This window comes from Coenobita brevimanus, chromosome 33 (assembly GCF_032717465.1).
Source record: "Coenobita brevimanus isolate Jiangsu-jjx chromosome 33, ASM3271746v2, whole genome shotgun sequence".
In the NCBI taxonomy this organism is placed as follows: Eukaryota; Metazoa; Arthropoda; class Malacostraca; order Decapoda; family Coenobitidae; genus Coenobita; species Coenobita brevimanus.
In genome coordinates this window covers 40,698,240-40,718,114 of record NC_136986.1, presented here as the reverse complement: position 1 = coordinate 40,718,114, position 19,875 = coordinate 40,698,240, and the positions used below count along the sequence as shown (strand labels likewise).

The window sequence follows — 19,875 nt, the reverse complement described above, 5'->3', positions numbered from 1 at the left end:
TGACAGTAATTACGGGTGAAGCTATCAATTTGTGCCATGGAGAGTGTGGGTGATGGGAGGCTAGGGTGTGGGGGAGGGTGAGGAAAGGCAAGGGTGAGGAGTGGAGAGGAGGGAAGAAGCAAGAGAGTGCCTCCAAGTTATTGATTGTTGGAGGAAAGGCTAGCCCCGTGTGTGTTGCTCCACCCCCACCAATAATTTCCCTCCATCCCTCCCTCACAGCCTCTCCTCCATCTCTCCAGCCCACCATCTATCCCCCTCCCAGCCCTCCATCAATCATCCATCCTGCCTAACATGATCATTGTACATGGGTGATTGCAGGATGGGTTGCACAGTTGCATGCTTGGCTGATCATCTAGCTTGATTTGCATATCTGAAACAGGGCACTCCTAGGGGGCTCCTGTGCCAAGTAGGGGGGCAAAATCAGTATATCCATGCACATTTTAGGCCATTTTATTCATGTGGGTTTGTGTGTTGAGTGATTGTGTGTTGAAATAAGGTGCTTGAGTGCAACACAAGTACACAAACACTGACATTGCACTGACTCTTCACTTTGCAAGCAGCCACACAATCACATTTCTGCAACAGTGACTGGCTTTGTATGACAAGTGTGAATTAGTGAGTGAAGTATGCAAAAATTAGCTTTAAAAACAGATGTCATTCATATAAATATTGACCTGAAATTCCATCCACCTAAAATCCATATTGTGAATTTGGTTGTGAAGAAATGCCTTTAGTGTGACTGTCAGTGAGGATTTGTGTGTAAATTATGCAAAAATTGACCTTGTAAACAAATACCAGCCATTTGAATATTGACTTGTGAAATTCCATCAATATTAAATCAGTAGCTGCTGTATTTCCATATGAACTTTGATAACTTCCACAAGTATCATTGACAAGTGAGAATTTAGGTGTCAGATGTGAAATAATTGGTTTCTAAACACATTCTGAGCATTTTATTTTTGACATTAAATTCCATCCATATAAAGTCCATATTTCCATGTGAGCTTGGATATAAATTCCATGAGTGTAGTGTGTACTGGTATTAATTTTGAGTTGGGAATTGCTAAGTAATGGTGTATATGCAGCACTTTATGATTAAGTGATTTTAACTCAGTGTTGGAAAGCCAGGATAATGACCACAACCCGTAATTATGAAGCTCATGTGTGTATTTCAGGCAACATTATATTTTACTCCTTTGTTTTGAAATATAAAGTTAAGGAAATTTTCGTGGAAGGTGTTATTGTGTATTGATTGGGTGAGCCGACCATGTATTACTAATTGGAAATTATATTTACAGATATTCATTATTTGATGCATGTTCCTCTCCAGTCCAGTACCGGTATGCATATGTGTTTTGGGATATTGTGTTTGCTGTAGTTGATTCTCAGCATCACAGTTGTCTTTCTGTTTTTTACAATGACCAGTAGTGCAGGGTTAATAAACTCTCCATTAACCGCATTAGTGCATTAATCATCATCAGCATTATTATCAGGACTTTTTTTTTTTTTTTTTTTTCCCTTCCTTGCCTCCAGTCACCATCATCCACCACCAGGCCTTCCCACCAACTCACATCCCCTTTTCTTATATGCCTCTTCACCCCATCCCTCCCTCTCATCCTTGATCTCACCCTTGAGGAACTGAACACTTTCATTCTGGTGATATATCTTGTTTAGGGAAATATCTCATTAGCACAGAATCAGTTTTTTGTGCATTTATCTCCCTAAGAATGTTTGCTGGTACTGTTAATCCAGTTTCATCTGTAAAATGCTGTTATACCCCTGATTTTGGTGACAGGCGTATATTGATTTTGTTCTTGCCACCATAAGACAATGTAGTCAGTCTTGGAGAGGATTTTCAACTACAAGAGTTAGAGTTACCCCTCTTAAACCCCTTGGCAGTTAAGGTATGTTTTAAGGTGAGTAAAACTGTATGTCATTAGAGTGAAGAGGACAGAGTAAAAAGAATGTTATCAGAATGAAGGGGATACAAGATTTTACTCTGTATCTTTAGCCAGACACCATAATCTGATAAGGGGTATTTTAGTCATGTATAAAAATGTACAGAAATAACGTAACTGGTGTCGTGTCGGCATAAAAGAAGATAACGGTACATAACTGTCTCTACTAAGACTGAGAAGTGAAGTTGTGGCAGGATAACACAACATAAATCAAAGCCAGCCAAAGTTGAATCTCTTCAGTATAATGATAATGTAATTTTTTTAGCAACACTTAAAAATCACCAGAAATGTACCAGTAGTTATTATGATCAAGTCTATTTCTTTGTACGTACCTTATCTGTGTATGTGTGTATGTATTTATGTTAACAAAATAGTCAGTGATTGCCTGGTCTGCCCTTGATGAAACAACACATTGTTTGTGGACGTGGGAAGAAGTGATTGAGTTCTGGTCTAGATCAGTCATAGGTCAGGACATGAATCAGGGTTAGAGTTGTGAGTATTTTTGATCTAGTTATTTGTAGTTAAGGAATTGATTATTGTTGCTGTTGGTGTTCTGAATGACTTTGCTTTGACTCTTTTATTGTGGTGATGTGTTTTACCTGTACATTTTCTTTCCTCATCATCAGTTAATTGTATGCAGCTGTCTGTGTAAGTATTGTCCTAACCCTGTCAGTTTCATCTTGACCCTTTTCCCATCTGCTAATGATTGGGTGAAGTAATATCCAGAAACAAGGAAAGAGACAGTACAGAAGTGCAGGAAATAACAGCATGCACAGTGAAATTGGCCACACAGTATTTCACACTGACATCGTCTCACAGTCCTGGAAGTCACTGCATCCACCAGTTAGTCTTGTGGATGTGTTAAGTTCATTTAAATTTGTCTGTCTGTCTTTTCCATTGCTGGAGAGGAACATTTTCATGTGTTTGCATTGATATAACCAAGTTGCTCCACTGCTTGGTTTTAAAAACATCCCTCAGCTCCCTCCCTGTCCCCCAAAAGGAGGATGGTGGACTGCAGGAGAGCAATTTCAGCCTGCTGTCTGAGTACATGTTTAGATGAGCCTGGGGACACAGCATCATCAGCATCATTCTCACAGTCTCCCTACTCCAGTGTGGGATTCAGTTTATCCATCTGTCTTTCTCACTAACTTCTTCCTCACTCCTGGAAACTTCTGTGCTTCGATTGACCATGACAGAGGGCTGTCTAGAGTTGCTCATCCCTGTCATTAATAATTTACTCATCTGTATTCCTGTACATTGGTTGAGGTCTTTCCCTTGCTATGTAACCAGTGTGCTTAGTTTTAAACATTTAACTTGTCAGTCCAAGTCATGCCTGTTGTATGTTTGTCTGTCATACCACATCTGTGTTTTGCTTCATCCTCACCACTGTACCACAATGCTTACCTTCATTTGTTTCTTCCATATCCAAGTTTTCATACATCATACTGTTGCTTCCATCAGCAGTAATTCTTAACCCAAATGTTGTTGCTGTCAGGAAACTTCTCTCAGTTCATAGAAATTTTGACGTTTCATCGTCACATAGTGTTTCTATTTCACAGTGACGGTAATCTTTATCCTGACATTTTTTTCCACCTAAGGATGTAGTCAGGTTGGATCCATCAAACAAGGAAAGAGAAATCAGGGGAAAGGGAGAATTATCAGTAGCATACCTATACTCCATTTCATCAAGTTTGGCACCATTAGCGATGTTGTCAACTCCTGTAGTGTTGATGTAAATCCTTTGCACAAGGTGAACTTCTGTTTATTACCTTGAGAACCAATATAAAGTCAGTACAAAAAGGTATGTCCAGTACTGAGGACCTTTATCAATGCTACAGGTATTGATGACATCACTGATATGGTGCCAGACTTGGTGAAATGGAGTATAGTGAAGTGGATAATCATAAATAATGGTTGGCAAAAGACCACTGTCTCTCACTGCTTCTTCACTTTCATGTCTCTCTGCTTCTTCAGTTTCCTGTCTCACTGCTTCTTCAGTTTCCTGTCTCACTGCTTCTTCACTTTCCAGCCAACTAATTTCCCTTCCAAACATCCTCTTTCCAGGTTCTCTTTCTCATATCTTGCTCTCCGTATTGACCATTCCATCATTCACATTAAATCTCTGAGTATTTAAAGCCTCTCACCTGATGATATCCATGGAATAAGTAAAAGTGGCACTACCAATCCTACAACTGTGAAAGAAGTGTGTAAAGGCAAAATAACCTGTGGGACTTTTCTGGCCCTTCCACCCTCTGTTAGGGAATTCCCTGGGGTGAGTGAGACATCTGCGACACAGACTGATTGATTGAGCCCGACCGACACGTCAAGAGCCAGCGTGGGGAGCCATCAGCTTGCCCTAGGGGAGCTGCCTGACTGGGTCGTAGAGGCACGTGAAGTGACGTGGAGAAATGTGGCTTGGAAAAGAGAAATTCATTTTATATTTGAAGGGGAAGTAAAATGTATTGCCAGATTACTTGATGAATCATAGAGGAACTTAAAGTGGAGTAGAGAAATGTGACTTGGAAAATTGAAATTCAGATTTTATTTGTGGAAGAGTTAGACAGGCAGATGAGGAAGTTAGGTGTTGTGATGTGGATTTGCTGGAAAAAGTTAGGAGAAGTACCTTGAGATGTTTTGGTCATATGGAGAGAGTTTGTTTTTAGGAGAGACACACATATGATTGAAAAGTTAAAAAGTTTGGTGGTGTTGATGTCAGCATGCTGGATAGTGTTATAAGCACCCAGGGATGGTTTGGCCATAGGGGGGGAGAGGAGACTGAGAGACTGACTTGGAGAGTGAATGTAAGAGGAATGGGGAGCAGGGGAGGGGGAGACTGAGGAGGAATGAGATGAAGTATGTGAATGAGGGTGGTATGGATGAGGTGGAGGGATGCAGAGGTAAATGAATAAATATGGTTAAAGTTAAAGGAAGGGCAGCTGGATGGTGGAGAACAGGGTGACTTTGGAGATGATTTGTTTGCGGCCATCCTCTCAGTGATAAGGCATCTGTTTATAGAAAGTGTTTTTATTTGGGGAGATGAAATTGTATTGCTAGATTACCTCAAACTTAAATATTTTTAAATGATTGTGGACTACTGATATAGACTGGAGGAGTACTTGCACCCTACAAATCATCATCATCATCATCATCATCATCATCATTATTACTTCTTTTTCTCACCAGAAGATGGGGTGAAGCAGAGTCCAGAAAGCAAGGAAGAGAAGGGCAACAAAAGGATGACATTATTGTTCACATCATATCAGTTCAATAAGCCAGACATTCACTCACTTACTATTTAAGTCCCTGGAGTCCTGTGTGTGCTGTGCCTCACATCATTTGCTCTTTATAGAGTACCATAACATCCCAGTTCTTTGCATTTTGGTTACCATGTCACATGAGATGAAAATCACTTACCGGTATATGTGAGGGCATCTCCCATTTGAATACTTTGAGTTTTTCCTTTCTGCGGGTCATGGCAAAACATTAATCATGGTTTTTGATGCCTGATAGACTTCTGAGTTTGGCTGACCAGATTTGGTCCATAAGGGTGTTGGTTTGTGGGATACTTGAGGTTTAACACTCATGTAATGCTGCTCAGTGGGAAGGGACTGGTCACTTGTGTCATAACAGTCTTGGCTGAGAAGCATAGCCTCAGGCCCCAGCACTCCCGCTGGGACAATAATGGATTGGATGATGATGATGGATAGACATGTCTTGGCAGCTGTAATCATGTTATTGATTAAAGTTTGAACTAGAGTGGCCTCATGGGGAGATAGAGTATTATAACTTCCAGTTGTGCATTTTTTAGAAGAATAATCTTTTATATTTGACTTTGCTGTATACACTTGCTTTAATTGGATACACAGTATTTAATGTAGTTTCTGGAATTTCATTTATTTTGTGATTGTTATCATCATCAGATTACCCAGCCTGGAGTAATCAACTCCAGTCTTTTTAGGGTTTAGTACAGTAATGTATAGTGTATAGCTTCAGTAATGTGTATGATATGTGTTTACATATGCTAATATATATTAAATATTCAATATGTTTACCTGCACATAATAGTTTTTTTTATAGTCACGTGCCTGCATTGGTCTTTAAACTCATATATGCTAGTGTAAGATTTGACTAATTTGATATGTTGCTGTACAGAATATCTCTACTAAAGTTAAAGACCATGACAATGGATATCCCTGCAGTTAGTTCACTACAATAAGATGTGACTGTACTTGAGATTGTGCTTGATATAAACAGAGATAGTGCAGCTTTAATGAGATAAAACAAAGAGAAACGAGTGGTTGAAATGCAGTAGAAGCATTTGTATTTTGTCTCATAACTACAAGGAGTCTCAGCTGAACAGTATAAAATTATGTGGCAGTAATCAAAATAAAAGACAGTGTACTTCCCCTAACGAGCTTCAGAGAAGATGAGTTAGTTGAGCTTCTTTGCAGCTGCCCCACCCATGCACATTTAGGCACCTCATCAGCACAAAATACCAGTGTGTTACAGCGTTAAGAAGTTTATATTTTAACCCTGAATGGCAACACAGTACTGGGTTACAATATTTGGCTAAAAAGAGTCCATTGCATCCAGACGATTGAGGAAACACCATATCATGACGTAATGCAGGTGCTGTCTATCTGTCTGTATACAGCCAGATGCCGTAATCCTGTGGGGGGTGGCCACAGACAGATCCCCTCCATGTCACCTTGTCCTCTGCCATTTAGCTGCCCTCCCTCCAACTCACACCACCTTGTCTCATATAGCGATCCATTCCATCCCTCCATATCCTTCTTGATTTCCCTCTTCCCCTCAATCTCACTCACATACTCTCTCTTTGGCAGTCCCTCATTTTTCATTTTTGCCTTTTATATATATATATCGCCTCAGGCGATATAGGGGTGAGTTTAGTCACTGACCTGATAAATAGGATTATTTATGAGTGTGTTGTCCCAGATGATTGGCTGAAGAGTGTAATTGTAAATGTGTATAAATTGAAGGGTGATGCCCTGGAAAGAGGAAATTATAGAGGTATAAAGCTTTTAGATCAGATAATGAAGGTAATGGAGAGAGTTTTAGAAGGTATGATTAGAGAAAGAGTGAATATTGATGAGATGCAGTTTGGGTTTATGCCAGTTAGGGGGACCACTGATGCCATATTCATTGTTTGACAGCTTCAGGAAAAATATATTGGTAAAAGGGATCTTTATTTTGTTTTTGTTGATTTGGAAAAGGCCTTTGACAGAGTCCCTAGAGAGGTGGTGAAGTGGGCAATTAGAAAGCTTGGCTTGGAGGAGTAGCTGGTTAGGGTGGTTATGGCCATGTATGTGGGTGCTCACACCCAGGTGAGAGTGAATGGAGATTTGAGTGATGAGTTTTCCGTGAATGTTGGTGTGTATCAGGGGTCAGTCTTGAGTCCCATGTTGTTTATCATGGTACTTGAAGCCCTTTCATGTGACTTTAGAAACGGACTCCCGTGGGAGTTGTTGTATGCTGATGATTTGGTGTTGATTGCAGAGAATGAAAGGGAGGCGGAGGAAAGGTTTAGGAAGTGGAGAGATGGCATGGGGCAAAAGGGTTTAAGGGTAAATGCAGATAAAACAAAAGTTATGATATCTAGGGTTGGTGGCGGTACTGTCAAAGACGAGGGAGAGTGGCCATGTGCAGTTTGCCACAAGGGCGTGGGAAGTAATTCCATCTTGGGTGGTGTGTGTGGTAAATGGGTGCATAAGAGATGTAGTGGTATCAGAGGTAGACTGCGAGATAATGCTTATTTTATGTGTACGGCGTCTCGGGGTGAGCAGGTGGAGATTGTCAGACGTGAAAGGATTGAACTTGCTGGTGAATCTCTTGAGTGTGTGGAAGAGTTTTGTTATTTGGGAGACATGTTGTGTGCTGGAGGTGGGGCTGGAGCTAGCTCTGTGGCTAGGGTGAGAAGTGGTTGGAAGAAGTTCAGGGAGCTCTTGCCTCTCCTGACATTGAGGGGGCTCTCCCTACATGCTAAGGGGTCTTTGTATGCAGCATGTGTTAGGAGTGTAATGCTGTATGGCAGTGAGACCTGGTCAGTGAAGGAGGAAGATATTCGCCGGCTCAGACGTACAGAAATGACAATGATTAGGTGGATGTGCAGCGCGTCCCTGCGTCCAAGGCCTGGAGGGGCTGGGTTTACAATGGAAGAGTTGAGAGGTAGGATGGGACTGGAGTGTATTGGTGTTGTGATGAGGTTTGGACATGTGGAGAGGATGGGGGATGATAATTGGGTGAGGAAGGTGAGAAGTGAGTGTATTGGTGTTGTGATGAGGTTTGGACATGTGGAGAGGATGGGGGATGATAATTGGATGAGGAAGGTGAGAAGTGAGTGTATTGGTGTTGTGATGAGGTTTGGACATGTGGAGAGGATGGGGGATGATAATTGGGTGAGGAAGGTGAGAAGTGTTAATATTGGGGGTGGGGTTATGAGGGGTAGACCGAGAAAGACATGGGACGAGGTCATTAAATGTGACCTTAGGGTTAAGGGACTGAACAGGGAGGGTGCAATGGATCGTGCAGCGTGGAGAGCCGCCATTAGGTGACCAAGGCCGACACATGCAAGCATGTTGGAGCCTTTAAAAACGAAACGATATATATATAAAATGTATGTACATAGATGAAGAACAGAGGAAGGATTAGATTTGTAAGACACCATGTAAAACAAAAGTGAGTCAAAACTGCAAATGATGCCAATATGTCTTTGATTTTCCAGTCTTCTGTCCATTGTATGGTTAAATCTCCTCCCCCCCAAAAAAAGAACTAGAAAACAACCATGATTTTAAGAAGTTAGAAAAATTTAGAGAAACACAGACCCAAAAATATACACGTAATTTTTCTCGATTAAGCTGAGTTTTCCATAAGCTGAACCTGGATCAGAAGAAGGCTGCAGCGTATCTGTAATTTCGTGTTAACAGCGTTTTTTTTTTTTTTTTTTTTTTTTTTTTTTTTATAGTATTGTACAGTCAGCCAAAAAAGTATCACACACAAGGGGTCCAGTGTTTTCCTAAATGGTCAGTATAGCTCATTATCTTTCTAGGTAATTAATCTATTATCATCTGAATATCAATATGTTAACAGTACAGGCTAGGAAATATTAAGCAAGTGATTTGTGTCCAGGTACAGTTTATGGCATCATTAAGAAATTAACTTTATTATCAAGAGCTCAGATCTGGGATTTTGCAGTAATTATCATCTATGGTGTCAGACTGTTCTTCTTGAAATGTGCACTGATGATTTTTTGATCAACTACATACTGTATTAGCATATTGCAAGTTATCCCTCATTTGTTCAAGGTTCAGTTGATTTGGTTGATGTAGCATACTGTGCTAAATTTGTACCTTTTCTCTGTGTAATGCTGAACTGTTAAGTAATTGCTATATTGTACTTTCCAAATGTTTCCTGATCATTATTTAAAATTTACTATCTATCTATTCATAGCCAGATGCCAGCATCCCACAAGGGGTGGCCATTTGTCTTTGAGTTAGTTGTTTTATGGGGAAGGGCACTAACCCTTTCCCAACCCTTTTGTTGCAACATAGGGAACATGTTTAGGTTGGTTATATGGTTACCACCCAGCATTGTCAGTGGTTGCCTGACTTACTGGGAACCATTTGGTTTGTCACTCAGTGGAAAGCCACATGATAAGGAAAGAAGAGTCATACAAAGTGACAGGAAAGATGGGAGAAATAGGAAGAGAGAAGGCCAGACAGAGGAAAAGAGTGATAAAGGTGAAGGAAGAAGTAGGCAGCACTACATCAAGTGTGTGGATGATGGTTGCAGCCACCTACCACAAAGCATGAGAGATAAGAATGATAGTCTGAATTGCTTCTTCTGGTTGTTGTGAGCTAGAAATGCATTTGTACATATTGTATTTTTGGATGTGTGTCCTTCATTATTTACTGAAACTGTGATTTTATTGGGGGGAAAAATAGCTCCCAGATTGACTCTCTTGCCTCAGTAGCCTACAGTGCTCGACAAAAGTATTGCGTGCCCTGCGTCCCTCCTAAGAAACAAACCTTTCAACTATGGAAAAACATGTAAATAATGCATTATATTTACCTTTAATGCTTGGTAGGGTATCCTTTGCGTTTCTTCATGGACCTGAGACGTTGTTTAAGTGAAAGGGCGAGGTTCCTCAGGTGGTGGGGTGATATATTTGCCCAGGACTCATGAATGTCTGCTTCCAGCTTAGGCAGAGAGCTCGCGTCCCTTCCTTGGAGATTCTTCTTTACAAGGTACCAGAGGTTTTCTGTTGGGTTGAGGTCTGGGCTATTGCCTGGCCAGTCTTTCATGAAGGAGACCTCGAGGTCACGAAGCCAGTTGGTGACCGATTTGGCTTTATGAGCAGGTGCACTGTCCTGCTGAAACACTCGTGCACCTGTGAGCTTGAAGGACTAAGTTAAATGATCACAAAGCAGCTCCAGGTAAACGTCCTGATTCACTCTGCAGTTCTTGGGAATCACAACAAGCTTCCCCAAACCCTTCCCAGAGAAACAACCCCATACCATTAGTGACTCAGGGTGTTTAACTGTGCTCTCCACGTAACGGGGGTCAAGCGGGTCACTACCTCTGCGCCGGTACACACGCACTCCTCGATTACAGGTAACGGTAAACGTTGCCTCATCAGACCACAACACTGACAACCATTGGTCCTCACCCCAGTTAAGGTACTTGTTAAAAAAGGCAAGTCTACGAAGTCACTGGTTACGTGTACGAAGAGGCTTTCTCACAGGCCTGTGGCTTGTGTAACCAAGTTCATAGACTTCGAGAAACCATGCACACTGAAACCTCGCCAGACACTTCTGGGTTGCTCTCCTTAATTTTCCTTGCACTCACACGAGGATTAGACTCCACTGCACATTTTAACACATTAACAGACCTCGGGGAAGATTTCCTGGGCCTACCAGACCGTGGTTTCTTTGTAGGAACGTCACCACTATTTTCCACTCGGTAACGGGCACACCACCTCCACACTGTCGACTGAGTCACAGCAACCAAATCACTAATTTCCTTCGTGGGGTGGCCTGCCTCCTTTAGAGCAATGATCTGTGATATTATTTCACTCGACAATTCACGGGTAGGGGCCATAGTAAAGTAGTGAAAGCCAAAACACTGCGGGTCACTAGGTAAAAAGTGGCGCAACAAGAGAGGGAGGAGCGGCCGGGTTCCCCTCTCTTACACAGCCTGTAGGCAACTGAGGTGCCAGCCAACCAGCGTGCAGTAAGTCCTCAGGCTGCTGTGACATCATGTTAGCAGCCAAAACTTCTGGCTCAATTTCTTCTCCCAAAAAAGGGTGATTATTTTTTCGCCAAAAGTACTGCGCACCCTGACACAGGCACGCAATACTTTTGTCGAGCACTGTACACCAGTTTTATTCTGTTTTGTGTAGATGTAGCTGTCACTCACTTCACTCCTGCAGTGGAATGACTGTTTTATTTATTCATGCCATCTCCAGATGATTTTATTCAGATAAGGGAAGGCTTTTCAAACTGATAGGGTTAGATACAGCCTTCATTAACCCCTTTGCAATTAGAAAATCATTCCAAAGATGAAAAAAAAAAAAAATGCACAGTGATAATTAAAATGGAAGAAAGACAAATTAGGAGTGAAAGTTAGTACGATTTTTAAACAACACTTCCCAGTATATAAGCAAGGGTTTCCTGCATCTGTATTGCTGGTATAAACTCAAAACACCCGGATTACAGTGTGTGATATTGTTTTGTCCTGTGGTGGTGTGGTATACTGAAATACTAGAAGGTTAAACACTGAGTACCTAAATTGTACTTTTACATACAAGAAGTCCTTGTTACATGCAAGATTTATGTTGCAAAATATAATTTTAAAAATCTATATAAATGCTACAGTAAAGTGGGAGAAACTGGAAAATCAGATTTAGAGGTAGCATTGGAACTTGTAAGAGGTAAAATTTCTGTAATCGGCTATGAATTTGATAGTATTAACTTTATTTTTCTCCTTGCAGAAAAACAGTGAACGGCATAAACCAGATCTGAAGTGGTGGCATCCGTGTAATCTCAGTGGGTGAGACTCTCAGCAAGTTGCGTCATGGCTGCGTCTGCCTTCTGAACTTGCGAGGATGGCAACGTCATGATGTGATGCGTCTGTCTTTCAGTGTGTGTGACAAGGCTGCTAGCCATGCTACCTTAACAGAGCTTATCCCACGTGTGCAAATAATGGGCGTCGTTAATATGCTACCATAATAGAGCTTATCCCTCGTGTGCAAATGAAGGGCGTCGTTATGTATGTTGGGTGTACGAGAGGATGAACTCGATGCACAACAGTTTTGGTGGGTCAGGAGGGTACCCGGGGCCCTACCCGAGCTATGTGCCGCCCCCAGCTGCCCTCCCCTACTACAACGGCTACCCCGGTGACCTGACTCAAGTATCCAGCCCTTATTATGGCAAGCCAACTGCCGTCCCTCCAGGCTACTCCTCAGGCATGGGCAGCTACTCTGCTCCCCCCATCAATAACTCATCCATGTACTACCAGCAGTACGGTATGGGCTACCAGTATGCCTACACTAAGTATGGCTTGGGCTCCGGGCTGGGCTACTCCTCCGAGCTGGCAGGAGCCTCGGGCATCACCCCTCCCTCCCTGGGTGGCCTCCAGGCACCAACCACTGACTTGGGCCTCACAGGATCCATGTTCTCCAAGGGCAAGTTCAGTGGCAGCCAGGGTAGCCCCTCCCCCCTCACCAGTGGGCTGGGGGTGAGCCATGGGGGGTCATCATCCCTGCTGTCCCCTGTCACCTCCACCCCACCCTCACCCGGCCCACACAGCCTCCCCAGTGGCTTGGCTGCCACTGGGGCCACTCCCAGCCCTCCTGTTGACATTATTGAATCTAAGAAAGACCTGGACAAGATGCGACGATGCCAGGTGTGCGGGCAGGTGTTCCGGCTGATGAGCGAGTGTCTTGCCCACATGAAGTCTGTACATGCAGTACATGAGGCTCCACTCAGCATGTACAGCCTCCAACACGGTGCCGGTGGCCATCTCACCCAGTCCCTCTCTTCCGCTGCTGCTGGGGTACCGTCCACCCTCACCTCCTCCCTTGGCCCTCCCAACAGCACCAGGACGGGAGGGGTCGGTGCCCCAGACAGCCCTCTCATGGCCCTGGAACGCATGGGTTGGGGTGAAAAGCAGGGCCTCCTCCCCTCTCTCCATGCACCTCCCTCTCCCCTTACACCCGCCTACACCCCTGCCCCGGCTGTCACCCCAGGGCCTCAGCACCCGTCCACCCAGCACCACTCATCCTCACGCCTCTCGTCCCAACACTCCAGCTCCCACCACTCCTCCCAGCAGCACTCAGCCTCCCTTACACCCCCAGCCTCACACTCCCTGCACCATTCTGCTTCCCATACTCCTCCAACCTCACACTCCCTGCACCATTCTGCTTCCCATACTCCCCCAACCTCACACTCCCTGCAACACACAGCCTCTCACACTCCTCCAACCTCACTCTCCATACTGGAATCCAACCACGGGGACCACCACTCCACCCGCACCTCCATCAGCAGCCTGCCCTTAGCGTACTCCATGCGGGGTGAAGTGCAGGTGTCCCAGGCCCAGATGAGGCTGCCGTACCCAGCATGCTCGGTGTCGGAGAACCTCGCAGGCAGTGTAGACTCTCGGCAGGAGGTGGGACTTTCATCCAGCTATACCAAACCCAGAAAGAGCAGCTCATATTCCGTATCCAGTATCATTGGCGAGACCAGCGAGAGGGCCGGGGACAGGGGTGGGGGCAGCTTGAGTACAGACCCTCCCAATAGCTTCACTGGCCACAGCCCCACTAGGAGGCAGCAGTCTACAAGTGCTGCAGCTGCCAGAGCGCAGAGCGCAGAGTCATATGAGCAGCACAGTAACTTCTCTGAACAAGTGCAAGACAGACTCGGCTCTCAAGTGAACTCCCGTTCATCTGCTGGAGATGAATACACTGCAAAAGAGAGAGAAGCTGCACAGAAGGAACAGCTACTGGCAAGTGAGCATCATCATCATTTGCATAAACATCAGCAGCATCAGCTTCAGCAACTGATTCAGCAACAACAGAAGCAGCTTCAGCAACAGCAACAGCAGCAGCAGCAGCAGCAGCAACAGCAGCAGCAGCAGCAGCAGCAGCAACAACAGCAGCAGCAGCAGCAACAACAGCAGCAACAACAGCAACAGCAACAACAGCAGCAGCAACAACAACAACAGCAGCAACAACAACAACAACAGCAGCAGCAGCAACAACAACAGCAGCAGCAGCAACAACAACAGCAGCAGCAACAGCAACAGCAGCAGCAACAGCAGCAGCAACAGCAACAGCAGTTACAGCAACAATTACAGCAACAACAGCAGCAGCAACAACAACAACAGCAACAACAACAGCAACAGCAACAGTTACAGCAACAACAACAACAGCAGCAACAGAATCAGCAGCAGCAGCAACAGCAACAACAACAGCAGCAGCAGCAACATCAACAACAGCAGTTGCATCATCATCATAATGAGAGCCAAAAGAGCCTGACACTAACTCTTCGTGGCCTCAGGAAACATTCAGTGGAGCATGAGTCGACTGCAGCAACTGACACTGTGAAGGATATGCCTGAGGACCTCTCACAGCACGTTCCTCCCTCCCCTGCACCCACACACAGCATTCCACCAGCCCACTCTGGTCCATCTGCCCACTCTGGTCCATCTGCCCACTCTGCCCCTCCAGCCCACTCTGCACCACCTGCCCACTCAGCCCCTTCTGCCCACTCAGCTCCCCCGGCACATAGTGCACCCCCAACTCATCTGCCTCCTGCTCATTCAGCCCCTCCCACACACATAGCTGCCCTTGCCCACTCTGCTGCACATTCCACTCCCACAGCCCCACCTGCTCACCCCTCTACAGCCCCTCCTGCTCACCCATCTGCAGCCCCACCCTCTCAACTCTCTGCAGCCCCACCTGCTCACCCTTCTTCTGCCCCATCTGCTCACCCTTCTGCAGCCCCACCCACTCATCCTTCCACTGTCCCCCCCAGTCACCCCACAGCCACGCCCAATCACCCATCTACAACTCCACATTCCCACCCTTCCACAGCCCCACCCAGTCACCCTGCTACAGTCACACAGGCTCGCCCTTCTGCATCCTCTCCCGCACATCCGTCTGCAGCTCCTCCACCTTCTACAGCCCCACCCTCTCACCCTTCCACACCCACACATCCATTATTGCCTCCTGCACACCAAGGCACAAGAGACAGCCACCCTGCAGACAAGCTGGACAGTGCTAGTGAGAAGCAGGAGAACTCTGTGTCGCAGTTAAGGCAAGAGAGCACCATGCCACAGATTAGAAAGCAAGAAGAATCGCCCACAGAGCCAACCCAGATGAATTCCCCACCACAGAGCAGAGAGGAACAAAGCAGGAATAAGTATCAGCCACAGCATAGCCCTCAGCAGCAACAGCAAACTCAGCAGCAGCAACAGCAGTCAAAGCAAGAGTCTGCTGTGCATTCAGATCCACCAGGCGCCATGTCGAAGGAACAGTGTCTTGGGCATAGCAAGCAGATGTACAGTCCAGTGCAACAACAGGCACAGCATTACAGCCAGGTGTCACAGCAGCAGCAAGGAGGGTATCAGCAAAGTGACCAAGCACAGCAGCAGCAGCAGCAGCAGCAGCAGACCCCACCACAAGTGTCAACACAGCCACATCAGTCCCAGCCACCCCAGCAGCAGCAGTCATTGTCAACACTGCAGCAACAGCAGCAGATACAGCCCCCTCAACAGCAGACTCCAATGCACCAGCCAACACCACAGCAACAACCACCACAGTCACACCAGCAGTCACCACAGCCACAGCAACCACCACAGCAACAACATCAGCCTCCACAGCAACAACATCAGCCTCCACAGCAACAACATCAGCCACCACAGCAACAGCAACAGCAACAACAGTCACAGCAGGCACATCAGCAGCCACAACCGCAGCAGGCCCATCAGCAGCCACAACCGCAGCAGGCCCATCAGCAAGCACAGCAACAAACACAGCCACCACAGCAACCACATCAACACCCATCACAAGCCCACCAACCACCACCACCACCACCACCACCGTCACAGCTTCCCTCAACACCACACCAGCAGCCCCCACCACAGGCCCACCAGCAACCCCCACCACAGCAGCAGCCCCCACAAACCCCCTCACAAACGCAGCACCACCCTCAGACACCCCAGCAACCCCGCCAGCCACAACAGCAACCTTATCCGGGGTGGTCGGGGCCTGGGTATTCGGGTCCAGGGCCACAGTACCCCTATGGCTACTCCCAGGGGGGTGGCATTCAGGGGTCGACAGGTGGCACACACAAGTCCTCCAGCTATCACCCAATGCAGAATAATTATACACCCCCTTATGGCAGCTCCCCTGCAGCAGGATATCCCCCAGGCCAGCAGTACCCCCAGAGTATGTGGTATGGGGCTGGAGGTGGCAGGATGGACTCAAAATCTGGTTGGAATCTCTGGGGGAACCAAGTACACCAGCCTTCAGGATTCCCACAGTCATACAACCCCTACTCGTACCCCTCTCCAACACAGCAGCAGCAAAAGTCACAGCTTCCATCACAGATGCAGCATCCTTCACAGAAACAGCCTCAACAGCCCCAAGCACCTCCACCACCAGGCCATGTGCCACAGCAGCAAACGCCGCAGCAGGCACTCCAGTCGCAGAATCAGTTGCCACAGTCACAACTTACCCACCCTGCACAGCCACCCACACCAGCTCCTCAGCAACAGGCGCCTCATTTGACATCAGTACCACCTGGCCAGTCTCACATGCTGCAGGGAAATCAGTCACTGCCTCAGCTGCCACAGCAGCAGCCAGACCTAAGCTGTGAAACTGGCATTCACCAGCAGGACCAGCAGAAAGAGGAGATACCAAAGGAACCACCTTATATGGAACTGATTAAACAAGAGGAAAAACCTCCAGAGATCCCAATTGTCAGCCATCCTAAAGAGGAGGAGAAGAAGGAGAAAAGAGAAAGAAAATCAAAGAAAAAGAAAGCCAGTGTCAGTGCACCTCCAAGCATACCACCAGCTCAGCCAGAGTCACACCCAGTGAGCAACAACACCAACAACACTCTCCCAAAGAAGCCTGTGTATAAGATTGGCCCCAAGAGCAAAACACTGGCAGCCAAGCAGTACAGTCAGATTGACGACCTGGATGATTACAAGTGCACAATCACTGTACATGAAAATGGTTCAGTTAATGGATATGGTGTCCTGCCTTCCCACCCACTGGCAGTTAAAAGCAACAGCACGTCACATCCATGGGACTCATCTGACAGTGAGGTAAATAGTGAGGATGGGTCCCCAACTTTTGCACAGTTGAGGCCAGCCAAGCGCCATAGAAGAAGTCAGAGCTGTGAGGGCGTGTTTATTGGACCCAAGCGGGTGAAGCAAGCACGCTTGGTGCGTGAAAGGCAAGAGCGTCGGCACCGAAGCCTCCAAGAACAGCTGCGACAGACAGAATTAGAGGAGGAAATCCAGGCCAGCCGCATTGAAAAGTCCAATGAGGAGGCTGGTCCCTTAGGCAACATGCTAGTGCAGTCCTCCATTATTTTAGCAGATAATCAGATGGAAGAACCAGATAATGTGGAACAATGCATTGCCACCATAAAAGCCCAGCAACTTGGCCCTGGAGCAACAGACCCCACAATGGATGCAGAAAATGGGGACAGGTCGGCTCTAGGTGCATCGGGACAGACAGCAAGTGGCAAGAAGTCCCGAAGATCTCACACAAGCAAGGTATTCCATAATGAGAACTCGGTCATTATCAAGCATTTACCCAGCCCCAGTGTGCCCAAACGTAAACTGCGGGCAAAGGACTTCAAGTGGAGCCATTATATTAAATCCATGAGGTACTGGTGCAGCGATTGTGCTCACGGTTTCAAGAATCAGAAGGAGGCATCATCCCATTCGGAAGAGAAGTGCAAGTGGAACTGTCTCTACATGCTGGAGTGTTACGTCATTGTTAAAGATGTGCAATTCCATGCTCATTATGGACCCAAGGTGAGAATTACAGTTGATGCACAATCCTCGTCATGAAAAAAGTCTGTGTGTCTACCATGTTTGTACTGTATTTGATTATTTCACCCCAGCACTGTGGGATTAAAACTGAACAGGGGGAGAGGCAAACCCCCTGTTGAATACAGGTATATCTGTTCATAATTCAGATGAATTGGTAACTGATTTTCAGTTATGAGTCGCTCATCATTTTTTTTTTTTTTTTTTTAAGCAACGTTTTTATACTCATCCCCTCTGTCATGAATTAGAAGCCGTCTTTATTAGGCCTTTATTTTCATCAGTTATGGAAACTTCCTAACACCTTTTCCTAAGCCGTTTATTTTGCTTATTGCACTTTACTGCGCAATTCTTTGTTATGTAAATCCTTCTGACATCACCATTCTCTGCATAAATAATGTACAAAAGGATATTGATCAGCCATATCCAAAAATATGTCACTGAGGAAGAGGTGATAGAGAGCTTCCTTAATTGGCAAGAATAAGTACTGTAAAACTATCTGTCTATCAATCAATCTATGGCCTGACGCCCTAATCCCGCAAAGGGTGGCCACACACAAAACATCTCTAAGTTGCTGTCATCTGCCATTTGACTGCCCTCCCCACAGCTCACTCCCCCCTCCCTCATATACCTCTCAATTAAAGTAGCATTTCTGCTTCTTCATCCTAACTATATATTCTCTGTTTTTGATATTCCATTGTGGTTATATTCACTGTAGGATAGATTTTTTGAATTGGAGGAGTTTAATGAGGCCTTCACTAACTTGCTCTGTCTTAGGGAGCTGTCAGATTCTGAATTAGAGTTTTCAGTTAGCAGCAAAAAATAGAGGAGGAACTCGTGTTTGGGCCAACGGGAATACTGACTTCAACCATTTGAATATTTTTTTTTTTTTTTTTTCCTGGAACATCTTTTTACATTGATTCGTCATACAAAGGGGAGAAATGTTGAAGTATATGTAGGGTGTATACTTTCAGTTTTTATGAGTTTTGCCTAGTTCTGTGTTTTTCATAACATCCATAATATCTGGACAAACCGAACCCTCAAGTACGAACAGGAGTACATGTATACACTAACCGCGCTATACATTTGCAGGTTCAGGAGCTTTTGGAGGAGTATCAGGTGGATGGGCAGCACAAGTGTGGGACGTGTGGCACAGTCATTGCACGCAAGGCTGATTTCCTGGTGCACGTCGACACACACAAGGACTTCATGCCGTGGGAGTGTACCATCTGCGGCTCGCGCTTCAAGATCCGGGGGTCCCTTAAAGAGCACCTACGCTACACCCACATGAAGGGCCGTGTCCCCTGCCTCAAGTGTAACAAGGTGTTCCCTACGTCCACGCTTCTCAGGCAGCACGTCAAGGTTAGTTCACGTGTTATCTTTCTTTTGGTGTTTAGGAAGTGGGTTTTTGTCTAAATCTGGATTTATTTGGGGAGTTCTTCATCTTTATGTGGATTTAGTTGGGTTTTCATCATTTTTAGGGTTTATATTTTGTGGGTATATTCTCATTTAATATCACAGTATTAGATATTCACCATATCCCAACTGCCATAGTAGATATTTTGTGTGTTATAAGTCTTTAACCTCAGGAAGTTTCCCACTGGTGTACTTAATTCTTTGTTAGCCAGTCTTTAGCAGAAGTTTAAGAGTGTATGTGATTTCTGGTAGTGCTAATGGTTTCAGTTAGTTACACTACATTATTATTATTATTATTGTTATTATTATTGCTCTTATTATTATTATTTCATTCATATTTTCCCATTCAGCTTATATTAAGATTTCCGATAATTTGATGTTTCCTCTTAATTATTTTGAAGGCAGCATGTGTGTTAGT

The 19,875-nt window shown here is 45.3% G+C and overlaps 1 protein-coding gene across 1 annotated transcript in view; it reads left to right on the top strand.

The window, feature by feature from the left end:
- The first annotated feature begins 12,266 nt into the window (after nucleotides 1-12,266).
- LOC145395873 (uncharacterized) overlaps nucleotides 12,267-19,875 on the top strand; it is a 74,889-nt gene continuing 67,280 nt past the window's right edge. The window contains exons 1-5 of the mRNA XM_080269397.1: nucleotides 12,267-13,350; nucleotides 13,423-14,465; nucleotides 14,607-15,659; nucleotides 15,798-18,029; nucleotides 19,134-19,403. Of these exons, the coding sequence (XP_080125523.1) occupies nucleotides 12,267-13,350; nucleotides 13,423-14,465; nucleotides 14,607-15,659; nucleotides 15,798-18,029; nucleotides 19,134-19,403 (5,682 nt within the window). The remainder of the gene's footprint in view (nucleotides 13,351-13,422; nucleotides 14,466-14,606; nucleotides 15,660-15,797; nucleotides 18,030-19,133; nucleotides 19,404-19,875) is intronic.